The sequence below is a fragment of the Lathyrus oleraceus genome, chromosome 6, assembly GCF_024323335.1.
Source record: "Lathyrus oleraceus cultivar Zhongwan6 chromosome 6, CAAS_Psat_ZW6_1.0, whole genome shotgun sequence".
In the NCBI taxonomy this organism is placed as follows: Eukaryota; Viridiplantae; Streptophyta; class Magnoliopsida; order Fabales; family Fabaceae; genus Lathyrus; species Lathyrus oleraceus.
The window spans coordinates 440023227-440043171 of NC_066584.1; the positions used below are offsets into that span (position 1 = coordinate 440023227).

The 19945-nt window shown below is 34.7% G+C and overlaps 3 protein-coding genes across 3 annotated transcripts; 1 reads left to right on the forward strand and 2 right to left on the reverse strand.

Annotated features, from left to right (window-relative positions):
* Nucleotides 1–231: 231 nt before the first annotated feature.
* Nucleotides 232–1579, reverse strand: LOC127097509 (transcription factor bHLH118). Its single transcript, XM_051036006.1, has 3 exons — nucleotides 1169–1579; nucleotides 782–1069; nucleotides 232–678 (listed from the first exon to the last, which is right to left on the reverse strand). Exons 1-3 carry the CDS (start codon nucleotides 1502–1504, stop codon nucleotides 583–585), a joined length of 720 nt encoding a protein of 239 aa, XP_050891963.1. The 5' UTR covers nucleotides 1505–1579; the 3' UTR covers nucleotides 232–582.
* A 2101-nt stretch (nucleotides 1580–3680) lies between these two features.
* LOC127096133 (uncharacterized) lies at nucleotides 3681–16200 on the reverse strand. The gene is given in 7 exon segments (XM_073004561.1): nucleotides 3681–3890; nucleotides 3991–4111; nucleotides 10320–10330; nucleotides 10376–10481; nucleotides 10572–10698; nucleotides 10752–10896; nucleotides 16024–16200. Coding segments are annotated over 7 exon segments (897 nt in total).
* Nucleotides 16201–17002: 802 nt separating this feature from the next.
* LOC127093333 (transcription factor bHLH36) lies at nucleotides 17003–18024 on the forward strand. Its single transcript, XM_051032244.1, has 3 exons — nucleotides 17003–17320; nucleotides 17396–17746; nucleotides 17892–18024. The coding sequence occupies exons 1-3, from the start codon at nucleotides 17168–17170 to the stop codon at nucleotides 17964–17966; spliced, it is 579 nt and encodes a 192-aa protein (XP_050888201.1). The 5' UTR covers nucleotides 17003–17167; the 3' UTR covers nucleotides 17967–18024.
* Nucleotides 18025–19945: the final 1921 nt, after the last annotated feature.

The following is a 19945-nucleotide window of genomic DNA, read 5'->3' on the forward strand; positions in this document are numbered from 1 at the left end:
ATTATTTGGAAATCTCTTTAGGTTTCGAACGGTGTGGATACAGTTTCAATTTTTAAATAATTTTTTCTTTTATGTACTTTACATGGATTTTTAATTTCATGTTATATTAATAGTTTAATTTGACGTTAAAGAAAATCAAACAATTTACATTAGGTATGATATTTTAAACTATAATATAAAAATTATATAATCCAAATATTTAACAAAGATTGATTAAGAACTAAGAAATGGCAAATAAAAAAAGTTTTAAACAAGTTTCACACCTTAGAAAAAAATCTACATATAGCAACACTAACATCTCTCTTACTAAACTTTGCAGAAAAAAGAAACATTCCTCATGCTAAACTCAACAAAATTGAAAAAAAATAACAAGAGAAAATGCTAATCTGTACCAGTTTCAAGTTCAAACACAATCAGTGAAGGTTCTCTAAACCAAAGAGAGATCAAAGAGATTCCATATTTACATTACACACAAGCAACCTCACTCTACATAGAATATATTACCAGCCAGTTAGAAAAGGCAAAAACATGAATATATCAATTACTTTAAATAGGCATGCCTTCAACATAGTTACGCGACCGTTATTTAAAATCTTGATCGGAACAATTAAATGATGGATTAATTTTGGAAAATTTCCTTCTTATCTCAGATAGATCTACACTCTTGGAATTGTCAACCTGTGAATCATCAAATCAAAGAGAAAATTCAAAATATTTTATATAAAAGTTTTGACAAATTAAAGAAAAAAGTTAACAATATATAATCTGTAACTGTATATACCTCACACTGCATACTGTGGAGTAATCTGCCATTAACTTGAATTGAAAAGCAGCTAACAACATCAAGTCCCTCTTTTAGCAGTTGCTCCAGCAACTTTGATAGAGGGACCCCTTCTTCTCTAGTACTAATTTCAATTCCCACAGTTGTATTATTCTTGTGGATACTGAACCTACATGATGCATGGCTTTTGAGTTCATCCCTTTTTGCACTTAGTTCTTTTATATTCTTCTTCAAGTGATTTATGTAATTCACTCCCTCATTCATTTGATCAGATATAGAACGTTTTCCCTGAAACAGCCATAGGAAGAACAGTAACCCTAAATTAAGTTATTCTAGAAAAGAATAACCTAGAAAACTTTATTGATTAAAATAGATCAAATATTTTACCTTGATGAATTCAAGAGGGAGAAGGGATCTAAGGGAAGCATGAAGGGTTGTCATTTCTTGTCTCCTTTGCTTCTCAATCTCCTTATGAATCATTTTCTTCTTATTATCTTTGATAGAATTAAGATTACTACAATGATTTGTAGTATCAACTCCTGGTGAATAAAATAAGTCCTTTTGTGGCCGGCTGCTACTCAATTTTTTATGAGAAAAATCAACAACAAGAGAATCACAATCTTCAAGAATCAGATCTTGGGAGATATTGTGATTTTGTGGGTGGTGGTGGAGACTATTAGATGACGGGATTGCCAGTTCATTGCATCGTTGTAAAGGAAACATATTTGGTTTGGTCAGCTCAAAGACTTCCCAAATTATTGGCAAAGAAGATTGGGTTTGGGGGTAAGATTTGTTAACTAAAGGGATATGAGGGCCCTTGTAATAAGATTATAATAATAAAAAGCAAAGATGCTTCCATATAAACCCCAATCACCAATTAAAAATGAAAGTGATACATATTCAAAAATATTGAAAGAAGTGAATGTTTTTTCTAAAAGGAAAAAAAAAAAATATATATATATATATATATATATATATATATATATATATATATATATATATTAAAGTTTTAAATAACTCATCCTTATATAATCGGCTAGAGGTGAGAGGTATCATTTGTATTTTCAATGTGAAATATGACTGTTGATTTGTAACTTTTGTTTCTCATTGATCTGATTCGTTGCTCGATAAAGGTCCTTGATTTTTGAAAGAATTTTTGTTTCTATTTGAAAGAGTAATTTCCTCGTTTGTCAAGAAGATTTCTTTGAGTGTTTACCTTTACCAGAACAAAGCTTTCAATTCCGCACTTAACATTTACCTTCTTCGTCAAATTCTAATATTTCCATGTACCCTTCTTATTTTGAGTTTGTTTCAGAGTTTCCGGTATTTATTTTTCCATGGATAATATAAATCACCATCCCATAAGTTTATCTATTGCTTTTAGGAGTAACAATTCTTCCCCTTTAGCTAGGGAAGAAACATCTTGTAGTTTAGATTCTCGTCGTCTAGTTGACAATCCTTCAATTCCTATCGTTATAATTGTGTTTAATAGTTCTGAGACAGAGATGTTTACTAGTGCTTCTCTTGATAGAGAAACCTCCTTTAACAAGTCTTCCCTTGACACTTTTATTTCTAATGAGGATGTGGGATGTGATCGCGTAGTTAGTTCGCTGCTAACTTCATATGTAGTTGTAGGAGATTTAACTTTCCCCACTTTGTTTACTCTGGATATTGAGATCGCTACTTAGTATAAGAAAAAACCCAAAATTTCATCAAGACTTACCACACCAGCTATAGTCGGGATCCGAGTGATGCTGATGTTAAGGATCATTTGATTTGTGGAGCTCAGCTGGAGGGTGTCAATTGGCTCAAGCCCTTCGAGATCTTTTGGGTTGAAGAGATACATCTAAAATCTCTCGTGATAGTGGAGCGTGTAAACCTATACCCCAAACACTTAATTTATAAAACATACAAATCACAATAGTAGTGAAAAATAATCTTCAACAAATCTCCAATTGTCTCATAAATAGAATTCAACTTCATTTAATCATACAATAGTTAATTCAATAACTCGCAGAAAAACAAAATAAGATATTTCCAACTCAGTATTACACTATCAAAACGACACGCGAAAAACTAAATAACGCAAAAAGATAAACAACAAAGTGGTATATATTCCCATTACTTTTTTCATCCTGCCTAAGAGGTCATAACTGCATACTCTAATGCAATTGATCTTGTTTGGACAGAAACATTACAATATATGACAAAGCACATGCATGCCTTATTCATAAGATTACTTATAATACCAATGTTAAACAATGACGCTTCTTATTTATGTCTTATCATGACCTGTTTATTTTCTTTTTTCTGCAATAACTTTTGTAACCTCCATTTCCCTAGTTATATTGTTAATAAACTATATTATCAAATCTAAAATAATAAAATCCTTAGGTTAATAACTATAAAAAGTGATTTTGGTTACAATTTAAATTTAGTCTTAAAAATCCTTAGTTTCAATATAAATTTAGTCTTAAAAAGAAGTTGTTGTTATTAAAATCTTTAAACGGGTACACTATTGGAAATTCAAATTAAAAGTTATAAAGTAAAAACACTTTAATCACTTAATAAAATTATGGGATGTATATTTGTATTATATCATTTTGGTTATTTGATAATTGAACATTAATGATTGAATAAAATTATACACGTTGAGTATTTTGTGTATTGATTTGGATAATATCAGCTCTTATATAAAATTCAAATGCTGTGTAAAAAAAAACTTAATAGAAGACAAGGTTGTTCAAATTGATAATTAAGAGACCATTAATAGAAGAAAAAAAAACATAAATAAAGGCAATTGATATTAAGTAGAGTACTCAGGGAGGCATCTTCCTAAAAATATTAATATTTATATGAGTTTGTAAGTTTGTTTATGTTGTCCTGTAAGAAATTCATCTTAAAAACTAATTGTTACATTTATTTTTTTACTGATTAAAGCATCCTCAGTCTCCCACTTTTTCTTAAACTCGATCATCACATTAACATCACAACATATTTTTCTCACACGGAAAGACTGCTCGAACTTTGTATTAAACACAACCTTTGTTTCAACCTTAAACAAAAGTGTTTGATCAACCAAACCTTCAAGTTCCTTTGGAAGAAATCCCTAAGATTGTGAAAACATTAAGACAAAACATTTTAAAAAGGAAATACATTAAGAAACATGATATAAAAACATAAAATTATATTGAGTTCAAATGTAATACCCCAGGTACTCCAACCAACATATTCGTACAACTTTTATTAAATAGGATGCAAGCATTCCTATCAAATATGACCAAAGTTGCACAATCAGTTTGATGAATGACACGAACCTTGATAATGAACCTAAAATGCAGTTTACAAATTCATTTAAATTAGATAATAACGCTGTAAATTCACATGCAAAGGAAGAGGCGTCATTCCTCTTGGCACCTGCATGTGACTCTTCACATGCAAGGAAGAGGCGCCTTTCCTCTTGGCGCCTTAGTGTAGGGAATGGGAAGGGGCGCCCTTCCTAGTGGTGCCTTAGTTCATTTGAAGTGAAGGGGCGTTCTTCCTCTTGGCGTCCAAGTTGCTTTATGGCGCATAGAGAATGGACGCTTGTTAGGAATATTAGGGCTCAGAGATTCCTTGCTTCAGAGATTCCTGGATTCCCTGGGCGCATGTGTGTTTTTGTCACTCTTGTCACTGCATGTGGATTCTTTTCACTGCATGCATGGTCAAGTCTGTACAGACAAACCAAGTGATCAATGCAACGCTATTTATGTTATGCAGATGAACAACTTAGCAATGCATTCAATTCTAGTAAAGAAACTTAGATTTTTAATATTTGAACAAAATGTCTTCCACACAACATTACATGATCAGTGCCCATGTCGAAGGTGAAATATTTGATAATCAGTTGTTCGGTTTTTGTTTTCGAAACACAGAGGTAACTCGATTTACAATAAATCGACGATCAAATTTTTCACATCTGAAACAATGAATAGAAAAGAAATTGCAGTGCATTAATGTGGGCCAAATCATCTATAAAAATCCGGTTTGGTTTGCAGAAAACCAGGTGAAATTTTATCAGAAGAAGATTCAAGATGATGACGATGTTCAGCATATGTTTGTCAATCACGAACAATTCAGCATATGTGTGTATTTGTATATTTAATTATGTCTGTCAGATTGATCTCAATATACGTTTTTATTTTGTTAGGGCAATAATAAAATTTAGATCGAAAAAGAATTATCGCAATAGGAAGGACATTACCTGGATCAGAGTTCAGGTATATATTATGTATCTTATTTTTGCTTATAATAGTGTTTGTTTTTTTGCTTATAATAGTGTTTGTAAGAAATTAACTATATATATATTGTTTGTTTTTCTGTGTAGTGTCCTCAGCAAAATAATTCGGTCGATTGCGGATTTTTTGTATTGAGATTTATGAGAGATATCATTGCGTTGAATCGTATAGACATCCCAAAAATGGTATGGAATAATAACTTAGGGTTTATTTTAATATTATCAGATATTTCATCTAATTTGTTACTAAATCATGAATATGTTTTATTCTCTTAATTGTAGTACTTTGAGGAATACAAATCTTACTCAAGAGCTCATTTGGATGAAATGAAGGATGAATTGTGTCAATTCATTGTTGATCAAAGAATCATATAGCTAGGTTGTATATTGTTGTACATATATGTATGGAATGTTGTTGTTGTATGTTGTTGTTGTATATATGTTGTATATTGTTGTTGTACTTTTACTAAATCATGAATATGTTGTTGTATATTGTTGATCAAAGAATCATATATTAATGTTGTATATATGGAGGATTAATGTTGTATATAAATGGATTCATGTTGTATATATCAATGGATTAATGGTGTATAACATTGGATTAAAGGATGAAATCAATATGAATTTTACACTTTTGCAGCATGCGAACAGGTTACCAATTAAATATCCACTGTTTTTCAAACAAATTTTTTTAAAATAACTAACACTTTAGAGGGCGCTTTCTGTAGGAAGCGCCCTCTAAACATTTTACATTGACAACTTTAGAGGGCGCTTTGTCCAGAAAGCGCCCTCTAAACACTTTACATTGACAACTTTAGAGGGCACTTTTTCCAGAAAGCGCCCTCTAAACACTTTACATTGACAACTTTAGAGGGCGCTTTTTCCAGAAAGTGCCCTCTAAGGTGTCCCTTTATGGACCACTCCAGAGGGCGCTTTTTTCTGAAAGCGCACTATAATGTGGCCCTTAAAGGGCCACTTTAGACAGCGCTTTCTCTAGGAAAACAAAGCGCTGTCTTTACCTATGCCAGCGCCACTTTAGAGGGCGCTTAAAAGCGCTGTTATAGGCCAAAATAAGCGCCCTCTTTTCCCTTATTTGGCGTAGTGTTAGTTCATTTGAAGTGAAGGGGCGTTCTTCCTCTTGGCGTCCAAGTTGCTTTATGGCGCATAGAGAATGGACGCTTGTTAGGAATATTAGGGCTCAAAGATTCCTTGCTTCAGAGATTCCTGGATTCCCTGGGCGCATGTGTGTTTTTGTCACTCTTGTCACTGCATGTGGATTCTTTTCACTGCATGCATGGTCAAGTCTATACAGACAAACCAAGTGATCAATGCAACGCTATTTATGTTATGCAGATGAACAACTTAGCAATGCATTCAATTCTAGTAAAGAAACTTAGATTTTTAATATTTGAACAAAATGTCTTCCACACAACATTACATGATCAGTGCCCATGTCGAAGGTGAAATATTTGATAATCAGTTGTTCGGTTTTTGTTTTCGAAACACAGAGGTAACTCGATTTACAATAAATCGACGATCAAATTTTTCACATCTGAAACAATGAATAGAAAAGAAATTGCAGTGCATTAATGTGGGCCAGATCATCTATAAAAATCTGGTTTGGTTTGCAGAAAACCAGGTGAAATTTTATCAGAAGAAGATTCAAGATGATGACGATGTTCAGCATATGTTTGTCAATCACAAACAATTCGGTTACAACGATATAGAGTTGTATATATTACCACATCAACAACAGGTGTCTTAGTTTATTGATCAGTCACAAGTGTTTTGTGAGACTGATGACGAACAAGCTGAGGTGAATGTTACAGATGACGAAGAAGAACAAGAAGCTGAGATCATCGTTGATTCAATGGTGAACGCTGATGAGGAAGAGGAGCCAATACCAGCAAGTCATGTATACTGTCCATCCCAACACATGACAAGGTTGAATTTGGGTTCGGATGAACCTTCATCAGATGTATGGTACAATCCTTACGTGCAAATGCAAGGATCTTTGAAACAAGGAGACACATTTCGCACAAAAGAGAAATGTGTAAAAGCCATTAAGAAATTCCACATGCAACTATCAGCTGATTTCATAGTTGACAAAACTGACGCATCGAGGTATAAAGTTTATTATTCGAACGAGCACTACCTTTTTAGGTTGTCAGCTTCGTACCGGAAGAGGAGCGAGTCTTGGGAGATTGGATCAATGGGTCCAGATCACACATGCATGCTGACAAACCCAATGCAGGATCATCGTAAATTAAGCTCTCAGCTAATATGCGATGAAATATTATTTGTCATTGGCGACAATCCTTCGTTAAAGGTGAGTACAATAATCTTGCATATTAGGGCAGAGTACGAGTACACTCCATCATATAGGAAAGCATGGATAGTTAGGACAAAGGTTGTTGAAAAAGTGTTTGGCAATTGGGAGGATTCTTACAAACAACTTTCAAAATACTTGTTGGCTCTAAAACAATATGCTTTCGGGACTATTGTCAAGTTGGAAATATTGCCCACGTATGCACCAGATGGTACGTGTGTTGTTGGAAATGGAATATTTCACCATCTCTTCTGGGCGTATCAACCATGCATCATAGGTTTTTCTTTCTGTAACCAATTATACAAATTGATGGTACATGGTTGTACGGAAAATACAAAGGAACGTTATTGATGGCAGTGACACAAGATGGGAACACCAACATTTTTCCAATCGCCTTTGTCCTAGTTGAAGGGGAGACTGCTGAGGGATGGAGTTTTTTCCTAAGAAATCTCCGATTGCACGTTGCACCTCAGCCTAATTTATGTTTGATCTCCGACAGACACCCTTCAATCATCAGTGCATATAATAACATTGATAATGACTGGCAAAATCCTCCTTCGACACATGTGTTCTGTATTAGACATATTGCTCAGAATTTCATGCGGGAAATCAAAGATAAGACGTTGCAGAAGAAGGTTGTCAATGCAAGTTAAGCATTATTAGAACCTTCTTTCAAACACTACCGCGAGGAAATAAGATTGTCAAACGAAGATGAAGTACGGTGGATCGATAGTATTCCATTAGAAAAGTGGTCTAGGGCATACGACAACGGTCAGCGTTGGGGCCACATGACAACAAATCTTATGGAAACTATGAACTCTGTCTTCAAAGGCATCTGTAACCTACCTATAACCGCTTTGGTGCAGGCAATATATTTTAGGCTAGGGGCGCTGTTTGAAACCAGACGCTCAAAATGGAGTTCAGTGTTGCAATCTGGACAGTTGTTCAGCGATGCTTCAATAAAATTCATTAGACATGAAGCTGTCAAAGAAAACACACACGTGGTTACGGTCTTTGACCGCACTAAAGGTTGGTATAGTGTTGTCGAGTCCATGGATCACAATAAGGGCATGCCGATGGGACAATACAGAGTCGAACTAGATAGAGGTTGGTACGACTGCGGAAAGTTCCAAGCCTTTCGTACCCCCTGCTCCCATGTAATTACGGCATACTCAAAGGTTCAAAGAGATCCATCCTACTTGCTATCTGAAGTTTACAAAGTCGTCAGCCTTTCAAATGTTTATAAAATTAGTTTTTCTGTAGTGGCAAAAGAGGATTATTGGCCAGAATATCAAGGGGACATCGTCTGGCACAACGAAGTTATGCGAAGGAAGAAAAAGGGTCGCCCAAACAGCACCCGGATTCGAACCGAAATAGATACGGCGAACAAAATGGTTAGACTATGTAGTTCATGTCGTCAGTCAAGTCACAATCGTAATAATAATCCTAGTGTTGGAACGAGCATAACCAGATAAATTCACATGTACCTCTATTGCAATATATGAAAAACTAAATTTATTTCTTGTTAGACGTCTGTGACGAAAGTACCATTACATAAACAGTAACACAAATAATTATAACAAATACAATACAAGAACTATGCGATTACAACCATTAAAACAATTTTGAACATGTAATGCATCATCCTACGAGCGTCTTGGTCAGTCTTAATATCCACCCATTCACGCACTTCTCCGTTTTGGTTGAACGTGGACACAAGTCATTGTATTCTTCTAATCCTTTTAGCCTCTCCAATTTCTCCCTCTAACCAACTGTACAACGTCCGATTAAGACGTTCAAACTTATTTGTATTCCAAAGTCGAATCTGTACCGGAGCCGCAACGGCGGGAAATATTACATCAACATTTTGTTTTTGAATGTATGCAGACATTGTTAAAACAGAGAAACTTGAAGGTGATGGTGGTTGAACTAGAGAAATTATGGTATTAGGAGATGATTTTGAGTGAAAAAAATTGCATCCAATGTGTGGTATTTATAGAGACTAAACATCAGTTGTACATGACATGCAGGCGCCTGAGGGATTGGCGCCCACATGAGAGAACATGCAGGTACCAGATGAATTGGCGCCCACACTACAAGGCACACCTAGGCGCCAGGAGCATTGGCTCCTTCTCATGAGGCCCAATGCATGCGCCAATAGCATTGGCGCCTCTTTTTAATGCTTTGGGGTGCGCTAATTCATCTGGCGCATCCTCTTCCAAACCTGATTATTTTGGTTTTTTTTTTGAATTATTTGTTATTTTCGAAAAAAAATTTAAAAAATCCATAATTGTTTACACATATTTAATAAAGTACTATGAATCATAATACAAACCCATTTTATAGAAAACTCTTAATATTAATAGAAACTCACTTTACTAAAACTACAATGGGCTAAAGGGCATAAAGTATTATCTGTTTTTCAAGGCAACTCCTTCTTGATAGATTGGATTGAAGACAATACACATACAGTTCCTACAATTTTGTATATGAATTTTATCTACACATTCTAAATCCATAATGTCAGCATCGTATGTGTAATAGTTTTTTAACACAATTTAAATATTAAGAACCATGGTTTTAAATTGCGGTCCGCAACTGCAATTGCGACCGCAATATTGCTGATGCGGTAGTCTCCGCATCCGTATCATACCGCAATTACGTGTGATTTGAAATCACGCGTTCAACCACATTAGAATTTGCATCAAACAACTTCACCAATGTTTCTTCACATATTTTCATCCTAACTCAAAGTTTGAGAATCCAAAACCTCAATTTACATCTCATTTATAATGTAAAAGATTAACCTCAAGAGTTTTTTGTTGTTGTATTTTAAATATCTTTCAATAAAAATTCACGCCACAATGGCTGGAATACGCATCGCAGCAACCGCAATGGCCGCAATCGCAACACACGCAACCGCAATTTAAAACCATGTTAAGAACTACAATATAAATTATAAATTAATTTAACCTTGAAAAAGTTTAACCTTTGTTAGTTGAAGAACTACAACAACATTATAAACTTCACCAGTTGCAATGAAAATGTTGAGTTCATCAACATAGTTTCCAAATAGAGTGTACTGAATCTTGTGACTATGATTTTTTAAACAATACACATGCAAGTAAAGTAACATCATTTTCTTTTAACTGTAATTGTACATTAAGTTATATTTTTAAATGTACCCATCAGCTTTTAATTCAGTGACATTTAACTTAGTAGTTGTCCTATTTCGTTGAATCTCCCTTTCAACTCCAAGTCCATTCAAAAATCCAATAACATCTATAACGTTAAAATACAAACTAATAAACACTTTGTAATAACAAACTAAAAAGAATCCAACACATATAAACATAAAATCTGACCTGGCAAAAAAATCTCTGTCATATCTGTTGGATGATTAGAATAAGTCAAATGCAGTGTAATTGGCTTTTGAAGTGTTTTTGGAGAATAGCTTATTTGAGAAGCTATTTTGGAAGGCTTCTTGTTTGCTGCAGAAATAGCAATTTCCTGAAGGCAAAACAGAAAAACAATTTTGTTTTATTAGGCAGTTTTGGATGCTTTGTTTAGTCTGTTTGTTTAGTGGCTTGTACACTATAAATAGACCTCAATTGTAATATTTGTGGCTAATGCCTTCAGATAATGCCATTCAATATTCTCGTCTCAATTTTTCTTATTTCTCTATTTTCATCATCTTCCTCAATTAACCTTTCTACCACCAAAATAACAACTTCCACCATTGATTCACCTTGAACAAGTTTAATCTTGTTCCAACATTTGGCATCAAGAGCTTTGGTTCTGATCCTATTCCACTGCAATCGTGTCTGTTTCAAACGATAAAATACCCAACAACCTTCCATTTCTTGATTCGAAGAACTACGACAAATGGTGCAAGCAAATGAAAGTCTTGTTCGGTTATCAAGATGTGCTTGATGTGATTACCACCGATGTTACTCCTCTTGTTGAAGAGGCTACTGCAGCCCAGCAAGCTACTCACAAAGAAGAGAAGAAGAAAGACTACAAAGATCTCTTCTTGATACATTCTTGCATCGATAGTGACAACTTTGAGAAAGTTGGCGATTGTGACTCGATAAAGCAAGCTTGGGGGATTCTTGAGAAGGCTTATGCAGGGGCAGACAAAGCGAAGGTTGTGAGGTTACAAACTCACAAACGTCAATTCGAGTTACTTCAAATGGAAGAAAAGGAAACGGTCAACGATTATGTGACGCGTGTTACGCGTTTGGTGAATCAAATGAAGTCTTGCGGTGAAGCTATTTCGGAGCAGAATATTATATCAAAAGTGTTGCGTTCTTTAACACCTAGATTCGATAACATTGTGGTTGCGATTGAAGAATCAAAGTACCTCAAGACTATGACCAAAGATGAGCTTCAAAGCTCATTGGAAGCTCATGAACAAAGGATGGATGAAAGAGGAAACGATAAGGCGAAAGCGGAAGTGGCTTTGCAAGCTCGTTTAAATGAAAAGAATAACAGATCAAAAGGGAAATGGTCTTCTAGAAGTAAGAAGAATTTCCAGAATTTTGGTGGAAAAGATCCACAAAATTCAAAGGGGCTAAAGGGTGATGGAAGCTCCAAAGAGGGTAATCAAAGCGCCTACAAACCACTCGACAAAAGTTCCATGAAGTGTTATAATTGTCAAAGGTTTGGGCATTTTTCGAGAGAATGTCGCTCAAAATGCAAGGAAAATGATGCGGATGAGGCTAAGGTAGCTAGGCAAGAAACGGATGATGAAAATATGCTTCTTGTGGTGATTACAGAGGAGAATAATGGCATGGACAGCAGTAGAAAGTTGATGGACAGCAACTACTGTAGTACCGAAAAAGTGCAGAAAACGCGTTCGGAGAAAAACGCATTGGTAACGGTTCGAGATGGAGTTCAAGGTAGTGATGAGTGGTACTTGGATTCTGGTTGTTCGACTCATATGACTGGTAGAAAGGATTGGTTCGTGAAGATCAATCAAGCCACGCGAAGTAGAGTGAGATTCGCAGATAACACGACTTTAGCGGCCGACGGTGTCGGTGATGTTTTGATCATGAGAAGGGATAGTGGTCATTCCTTTATCAAAGATGTATTGTATATTCCTGGAATCAAATGTAATCTTTTAAGTATTGGCCAATTGCTTGAAAGGAATTACACGATTCGCATGGAAAATAAGGTTTTGCGTGTTTTGGACCAAAACGGTGTTTTGATCCTTAAGGCTCCTATGGCTGCCAATAGAACTTTCAAGATTGATTTGAAATTTATGGAGCATAGGTGCTTAGCTACTGCTGCAAGTCGTGAAGAATGGTTATGGCATTACCGTCTCGGTCATCTCAACTTTCGAGACCTCGACGCGTTACATAGGCACAGTATGGTGTCCGGGCTGCCACGGATTAATATTCCATCTGAAATATGTGATGAGTGTGTGCAAGGGAAGCAACACAAGAGTAATTTTAGCAAGGATGCGGGTCATAGGACCAAGCATCACCTTGAGGTGGTGTATTCCGATGTATGCGGACCAATGCAAGTCAATTCGTATGGAGGCAACTGATACTTCGTCACGTTCATTGATTATTTTAGTAGGAAGCTATGGATTTATCTCATTAGGAGGAAGGATGAGGTGTTTAAAGTGTTCAAACGGTTCGAATCCATGGTTGAGCGACAAAGAGGTCACAAACTCAAAATTCTCAAAACCGACGGTGGAGGCGAATTTACTTCGGGTGAATTTAGGAGTTATTGTGATGACGAGGGTATAGTGCGTGAGGTTGTACCACCTTATACGCCTCAGTAAAATGGTGTTGCCGAGAGGAAAAAACGGACGATTATGAACATGGTGCGTAGCATGTTGAAAGCGAAGAATTTACCGAAAGCGCTTTGGGGTGAAGCCATTTCTACTGCCGCCTATTTGCTGAATAGGTGTCCTACAAAGAAGCTTGAAAAGGTTACTCCAAAAGAGGTATGGTCCGGATTCAAACCGAGTTTGAGTCATTTGCGTGTTTTCGGTTCGGTAGTGTTTCGACATATTTCGGGTCAACTTCGAAAGAAGTTAGATGACATGGGTGGAAAAATGTTGCTTGTTGGTTATCATCCTACCGGAGGCTACAAGTTATTTGATATGAGTAGCAAGAAGATCGTGATTAGCCGAGACGTGATCGTGGATGAAATTCGGACTTTTAACAGCAGAATTTCTGCTATACCAGTCTAGGAAATTGATTCCCAGAAAGGGGAAATCGATTTCCAGCCCGAAATTGCACTTCCTAAAGCTGCTGAGATTCGAAATGCAGGCCCAGAAATCGATTTACCACATGGGGAAATCGATTTCCTGGGAGGAAATTTGAATTTTCAGCCTGTTAATGATGCTGACAACAACCATTCGCAACAGAGAATGGTGAATCGAGTAGACGACCAGCGAGGCAGAGAGGTATGCCTCAAAGACTCGGAGATTGTGAGGTATTCCGTGATAGTGATATCAATAACGATGGTGATCTCATTCATTTCGCTTTAATGGCCGAATCCGAACCGGTAGATACGGAGGAGGCATTAAGCGATCCAAAGTGGATGAATGCAATGAAGGAAGAGCTTGAATCGATTGAGAAAAACAATACTTGGATGTTGGTTGACTTACCGAAAGGTAAAAAGGCAATTGGTGTGAAGTGGGTCTTCAAAGTGAAAGCGAATCCGAAAGGCGAGATAATCAAGCATAAGGCTCGATTAGTTGCAAAGGGATTTTTGCAAAAGGAAGACATAGACTTTGATGAGGTATTTGCTCCGGTTGCTCGATATGAAACCATCCGGTTAGTTGTTGCGATAGCAAATAACAATAGCTGGCCGTTATATCAAATGGACGTCAAATCGGCATTTTTGAATGGTCCATTGGATGAGGAGGTGTATGTTGGACAGCCCTCTGGTTTTGTTGTTCAAAATCAAGAGGCAAGGGTCTACAAGTTGAGGAAGGCACTCTATGGTTTGAAATAAGCTCCAAGAGCTTGGAACAAACGCATAGATGGTTTTCTTAACGACATTGGTTTCAAAAAGTGTGTGTCCGAGCATGGTGTTTATGTGAAATCGGGTGCAAGCGAAGGAGTAATCATACTTTGTCTATATGTGGACGATTTGTTGATTACTGAAAGTTGTGAAAAGTACATTTCAAGCTTCAAAGAAGAGCTTATGAAGGAGTTTGAAATGAGTGACCTTGGGTATGTGAAGTACTTCTTAGGCATAGAGTTCCAAAAGACAAAGTTGGGGCTGCTCATGCATCAAAGTAGGTATGCTTTGGAGATCTTAAAGAGGTGTGATATGGAGCATTGTAATGCTGCCATAACTCCAGCCGAGGCACGTTCACAACTATCCAAAAGCGAGGAAGAGCAAGATGTGGATCCGACTCAATACCGGAGATTGATTGGATCATTGTGTTATTTGTGCAATACGCAGCCAAATTTAGCATTTAGTGTCGATATTGCTAGTAGGTTCATGGAGAGGCCAAAGGTATCACACTTGACAGCGGTTAAGAGGATCCTTCGTTATGTGAAAGGTACTCTTGGCTGTGGAATTTTGTTTCCGGCAAGTGACACGGGCAGAAGGTGCAATTTACTTGGATACACCGACTCCAATTGGTGTGGAGATAAAGATGATCGAAAGTCTACGACTGGTTATGTCTTTATGTTCGGCGGAGCACCAATCTCTTGGTGTTCTAAAAAGGAGTCGGTGGTTGCTCTCTCTTCTTGCGAGGTGGAGTACATTGCAGCGTCATTGTGTGCATGCCAAGCTATGTGGCTTGTGAACTTACTGCGTGAGCTGGACAGCAGCACGAGAAAAGTTGTTTTGTTGGTGGTGGACAACGTTTCAGCCATCAATCTTGCTAAGAATCCCATAGCACATGGGAGGAGCAAGCACATTGAGATGAGATTCCATTACTTGAGAGATTTAGTGAGTTCTGGACAGTTACGTTTGAGCTACTGCAGAAGTGAAGAGCAAGTCGCAGACTTGTTGACGAAAGCGGTTACGAATCATGTTTTCAAGCGACTCGTGGTGAGGTTGGGCATGAAGAACATTGAGCATTTGACTTAAGGTGGTGTGTTGGATGATTAGAATAAGTCAAATGCAGTGTAATTGGCTTTTGAAGTGTTTTTGGAGAATAGCTTATTTGAGAAACTATTTTGGAAGGCTTCTTGTTTGCTGCAGAAATAGCAATTTCCTGAAGCCAAAACAGAAAAACAGTTTTGTTTTATTAGGCAGTTTTGGATGTTTTGTTTAGTCTGTTTGTTTAGTGGTTTGTACACTATAAATAGACCTCAATTGTAATATTTGTGGTTAATGCCTTCAGATAATACCATTCAATATTATCATCTCAATTTTTTTTATTTCTCTATTTTCATCATCTTCCTCAATTAACCTTTCTACCACCAAAATAATAACTTCCACCATTGATTCACCTCGAACAAGTTTAATCTTGTTCCAACAATATCCCACACCATCAATTGTATCAATTGGCACAAACATACAGGTTGACTTTGGGATATGCAAATTAACCATATGCTAAACAACATTGGTGTACTAGATATTAAGTTTGTATTTGTACCGAGTAGTTTTGTAACTACCACCATTAGTAGTCACACCAAGATTTTAAAAACTATAAACTCTTCCTTCTAAAATTTCATTCTTAGATTGGTAAAGCAATGTTTTCTTTATAGAGGCATGAATTTTGTCTCCTTCAGCATCCATTAAAACCATTTCAATAGAGAATGGAAGAGTATTTCGATTGAAGTCGGAGACTTGCCATAACCTTATAATTTTAGCCTAAATGTTCCAAAACATCTTTTCACTTTTAATATAAGTTATACTTAAAAAACCATTCAAAACAATCTCCTTTTGAAAAAAAAATCTTTTGATTAAAGTTGACCTCAATTGAAGCAAATTCAGTCAAATGATTAAAATTGGAAGGAGCAACAATATTGATGTTAACAGGTTGAAGAGGTGAAGCATTTTTTTGGATTTGGAGATTCAGAGGATACAGTTTGGCCTTACATGATGGTGCAGACCGTTTCACGATTTGGAGGTTTACTAGATATCTTCAATTGAGTGTAGTGATGAGACTTTAACAAAACCGTACAATATGCGATACAATATGAGTGAAGTTCATAATGTTGTATCTTCACATATATGTTATACAAAACACATCAACAAGTATCCAATATGAGTTTTGATATATATATATATATATATATATATATATATATATATATATATATATATATAAAATAAAAAGTATAGCTATATTTTCTTAAATATTTGAGGTTAACTAAAGCTACTTAACTTAAAGAATCTTTTTCATCTTATTCTAAAAGTTCTAGTTTGGAATTAGTTTTAAATACACAGTGCTATTAAATTTATTTAAAAAAAACATTAATATTTATTGTAATTTTCATCAATAGAGAGGATTAAGCTTGCGTGTAAAAGATATGTATTTTTTACTAATGAAAAGGTCCTCAATAAATAAATAAAATCAAAACCACATTTAGTTTAACCTAAAGGTGAAACAAACTATTGAGTAGGAATCAAACTCTTGACACTAATTAAAGTTTACTACATTCACACACTATAGACATCAATATCACTTAGGTTGGGATACAGTGGTCTGAACTAAAACACTAAGATACTTATCTCCCAAATGTAGGGTTACATCGTCTTTTTCACTTTCTAGCTACCCAATATATATCGTGTAATCAAGCAAGGATCTTCTATAGACAAAGATCTGATTTGGGGCAACTAAGAATCATTGAAAATGTCTGAAGATCAGAATCAGCATAACATATTAAATAGTTTGGTCAATGATGAGAAGAAAATCATTCGTAGAGAAGTTGAAAAACAAAGAAGGATGCAAATGTCTATTCTATGCTCATCACTCCGATCTTCACTTCCTTTTCACCTCATCAAGGTCTTTCATTAACTTACTTTTTTATTTTTTTTATTTTTTTCTTATTAATCATCATCATTTAAAATATTATTATAGGAAAAAAGTTCAGTATCAGATAACATAGGTGAGGCTGCAAATTATGTCCAAAATTTGAAGGAGAAGGTTACTGAACTCGGAAAGAAGAGGGATAAACTCAAAGAAATCATTAGTTCAAGTATGATTGAAACTGGAAATATTGAATTATCAGCAGATCCTTCAAATTTGGTGAAGTGTGTCAACATTAACCTAATTCCAGATGGGGTGGAAATTGTTATATGTACTGGTACCGAGGATCGCAGTTCGCATTTATCAGGTTTAATGAAAATAATACTTCAAGAAGGATGTGATGTTGTTCACTGTGTTACCAACCAAGTTAATGGGAACATATTTCATACTATTAGGTGTGAGGTACAGTAACTAGCTAATTAACTTTTAACCTATATTTTTTTAATCTATGTCTGTTAATTACTACTCTAGTCTAAGGTATATTAATCTGAGTATTGACAAATTGAATCATGTGCAAAAAGTTTATACATGAAATATTGTTGAATAGGTGGAAGACATGGCACACCTTGATCTTACTAGGCTGCAAACCAAACTGGATCATGCAATCTTATTGTCAAGGTAGTCATATATGTCATGCTATGAGGGTAGAACCAAGTGCAATTTGTGATATCATGACTATATATATAAATACGATCAGTATTTTCAGCTTTTGATTCACTTGTACCTGTAATGTCAGTGCTTTTGATGCCAAGAAATTTCTTTCTAAAGTTAATATGTGTGACTATGATAAGAATTCTCAAGCTGTCATTGGATAATTTGAATGTAATGAATGTGTGACTATGATAAGATCATTAGGTTTTGAACACCTAATTTATTTCTCTTTGACTACTTACTCAACTTTTTGTTTGATTCGTCTTTTTTTTCCTCTTGAGCAGGGTACTTATTCGAACCCATGATTATTTAAACTAATACCTCGGTTATTTTTAAATTTATTTTTAAACCGGGGGTAAAGCTCACGCTTTTTACGTCACCATTCGTTACCTCGGCATTGTAACCGATGTGAAATTCATTTCGCGTCTGGCATGATATGTATTATTTGTAGTAGTGATATAGCGTGTTCCAAATCATTTGACCTCGATTTTTTAATAATTGAGGTGAAAGTTTCGTCATGAAATATATTATTTATAGTTGATTGAGTGTTTCACCAACCTGTCACCTTACCTTTATGTGGAGTAAGATTGTCATAGCTTACAAGACATTGTGTCTAACAATAGCTAACCACGCTTGAAATAAATATCTTATTATTGGGAATTGCTTCTAAAGCATGAGTGGTTTCAAATTTATGAGTCAAACGCATATAGTCCTATATACTTACTCGATCGATGTTTAAATGAGTACTTGGTTGTTTTAGTGGTTTCTTTAGTGCTAAAATTGTTTCTCTTCTAACAAAAACAAATGAAAAAATCTCTACACACTTTCTTAATTTTCAAAAAAATTAAACAAATCATTAAATATTCTAACTATACAATTAATTAAGAGTTGAAATATATTCTTTTGAAAATGCACGTACAAATCAGAACCAATGCGTAGTCACTGATTATTGTTTACATTAGGGTAGAAATATACTACTGATTGCTCCATAATTAATTTTATCCAAATAGTCATTAAAAGAAGTTTAGATATATATTAATTAAAACACAATTTTCATATTCATATAATTTTTATTAATGTATACTCTAACTATATATCTCTCATAGATATGAATTATGCAGTGGTTCAATAAAAAATTTATAAAATTTGCTTCCTCTGTAGAAATTATATGAAACAGGAAAAATAAAATTACTGATTAAAATATATAGTGAGTCAATAAATTTTTTATAAATTTTGTTTTCTCATATCGTAGAAATTATTTGAAACGGGAAAAATGAAACTGCCGATCCAATTATTGTTATAAACGGGAACAACTTTACTATTTATTCAAATATTTTTAAAATAAAAAATAATATTTATATACGAAAAAAATACATTGTTGATTCAAATATTTTTAATATACGAGAAGAACTTTACTATTGATTCAAATATTTTTATAAATAATCTTAAAACAAAAATTATATTTATATACGAAAAAAATACATTGTTAATTAAAATATTTTATATACCAAAAAAATACTATCATTATAAACGAGAACAACTTTACAACTTATCTAAATATTGAATAATAGAAATTTATTGATCCTTTTTTTCAAATATGTGAAAAAGATTAAGGGAGCTTATTAAAAAAGATTCAGTAGATATTTAAAAATTGTATTCTCTCTTATAAAATAATTATCTTATTTGTAAAAAAAAACTAAAACGAAAATTTATCTAAAAAAGTTTCAATAGTTTTTTATTTTTAATCATATTATTCTTGATATTGTTATTTATCTTTCATCTTCTACATGTATTACTATTTCCACTTAAATTTACTATTATTCTTAAAAAAAATATTTTTTCTCCTTCCAACTTTTATGTCAGTATGTAAACAAATGCGCATCCAAAATTATATCTCATCCAAAAACAAAGTTTGTGCGTAGGCACGGGTTTGTTATTAGTTATAACATA

Excerpts from the sequence above, each read along its gene's own strand:
- LOC127097509 (XM_051036006.1), bottom strand. The coding sequence starts at position 1,504 with ATGTTTCCTTTACAACGATGCAATGAACTGGCAATCCCGTCATCTAAT. Across the intron at positions 1,070-1,168 it reads TCCCTCTTGAATTCATCAAG|GGAAAACGTTCTATATCTGA; the intron begins GTAAAATATTTG and ends TGGCTGTTTCAG. Across the intron at positions 679-781 it reads TCCACAGTATGCAGTGTGAG|GTTGACAATTCCAAGAGTGT; the intron begins GTATATACAGTT and ends GATGATTCACAG.
- LOC127093333 (XM_051032244.1), top strand. The coding sequence starts at position 17,168 with ATGTCTGAAGATCAGAATCAGCATAACATATTAAATAGTTTGGTCAAT. Across the intron at positions 17,321-17,395 it reads TTCCTTTTCACCTCATCAAG|GAAAAAAGTTCAGTATCAGA; the intron begins GTCTTTCATTAA and ends ATATTATTATAG. Across the intron at positions 17,747-17,891 it reads TTCATACTATTAGGTGTGAG|GTGGAAGACATGGCACACCT; the intron begins GTACAGTAACTA and ends ATTGTTGAATAG.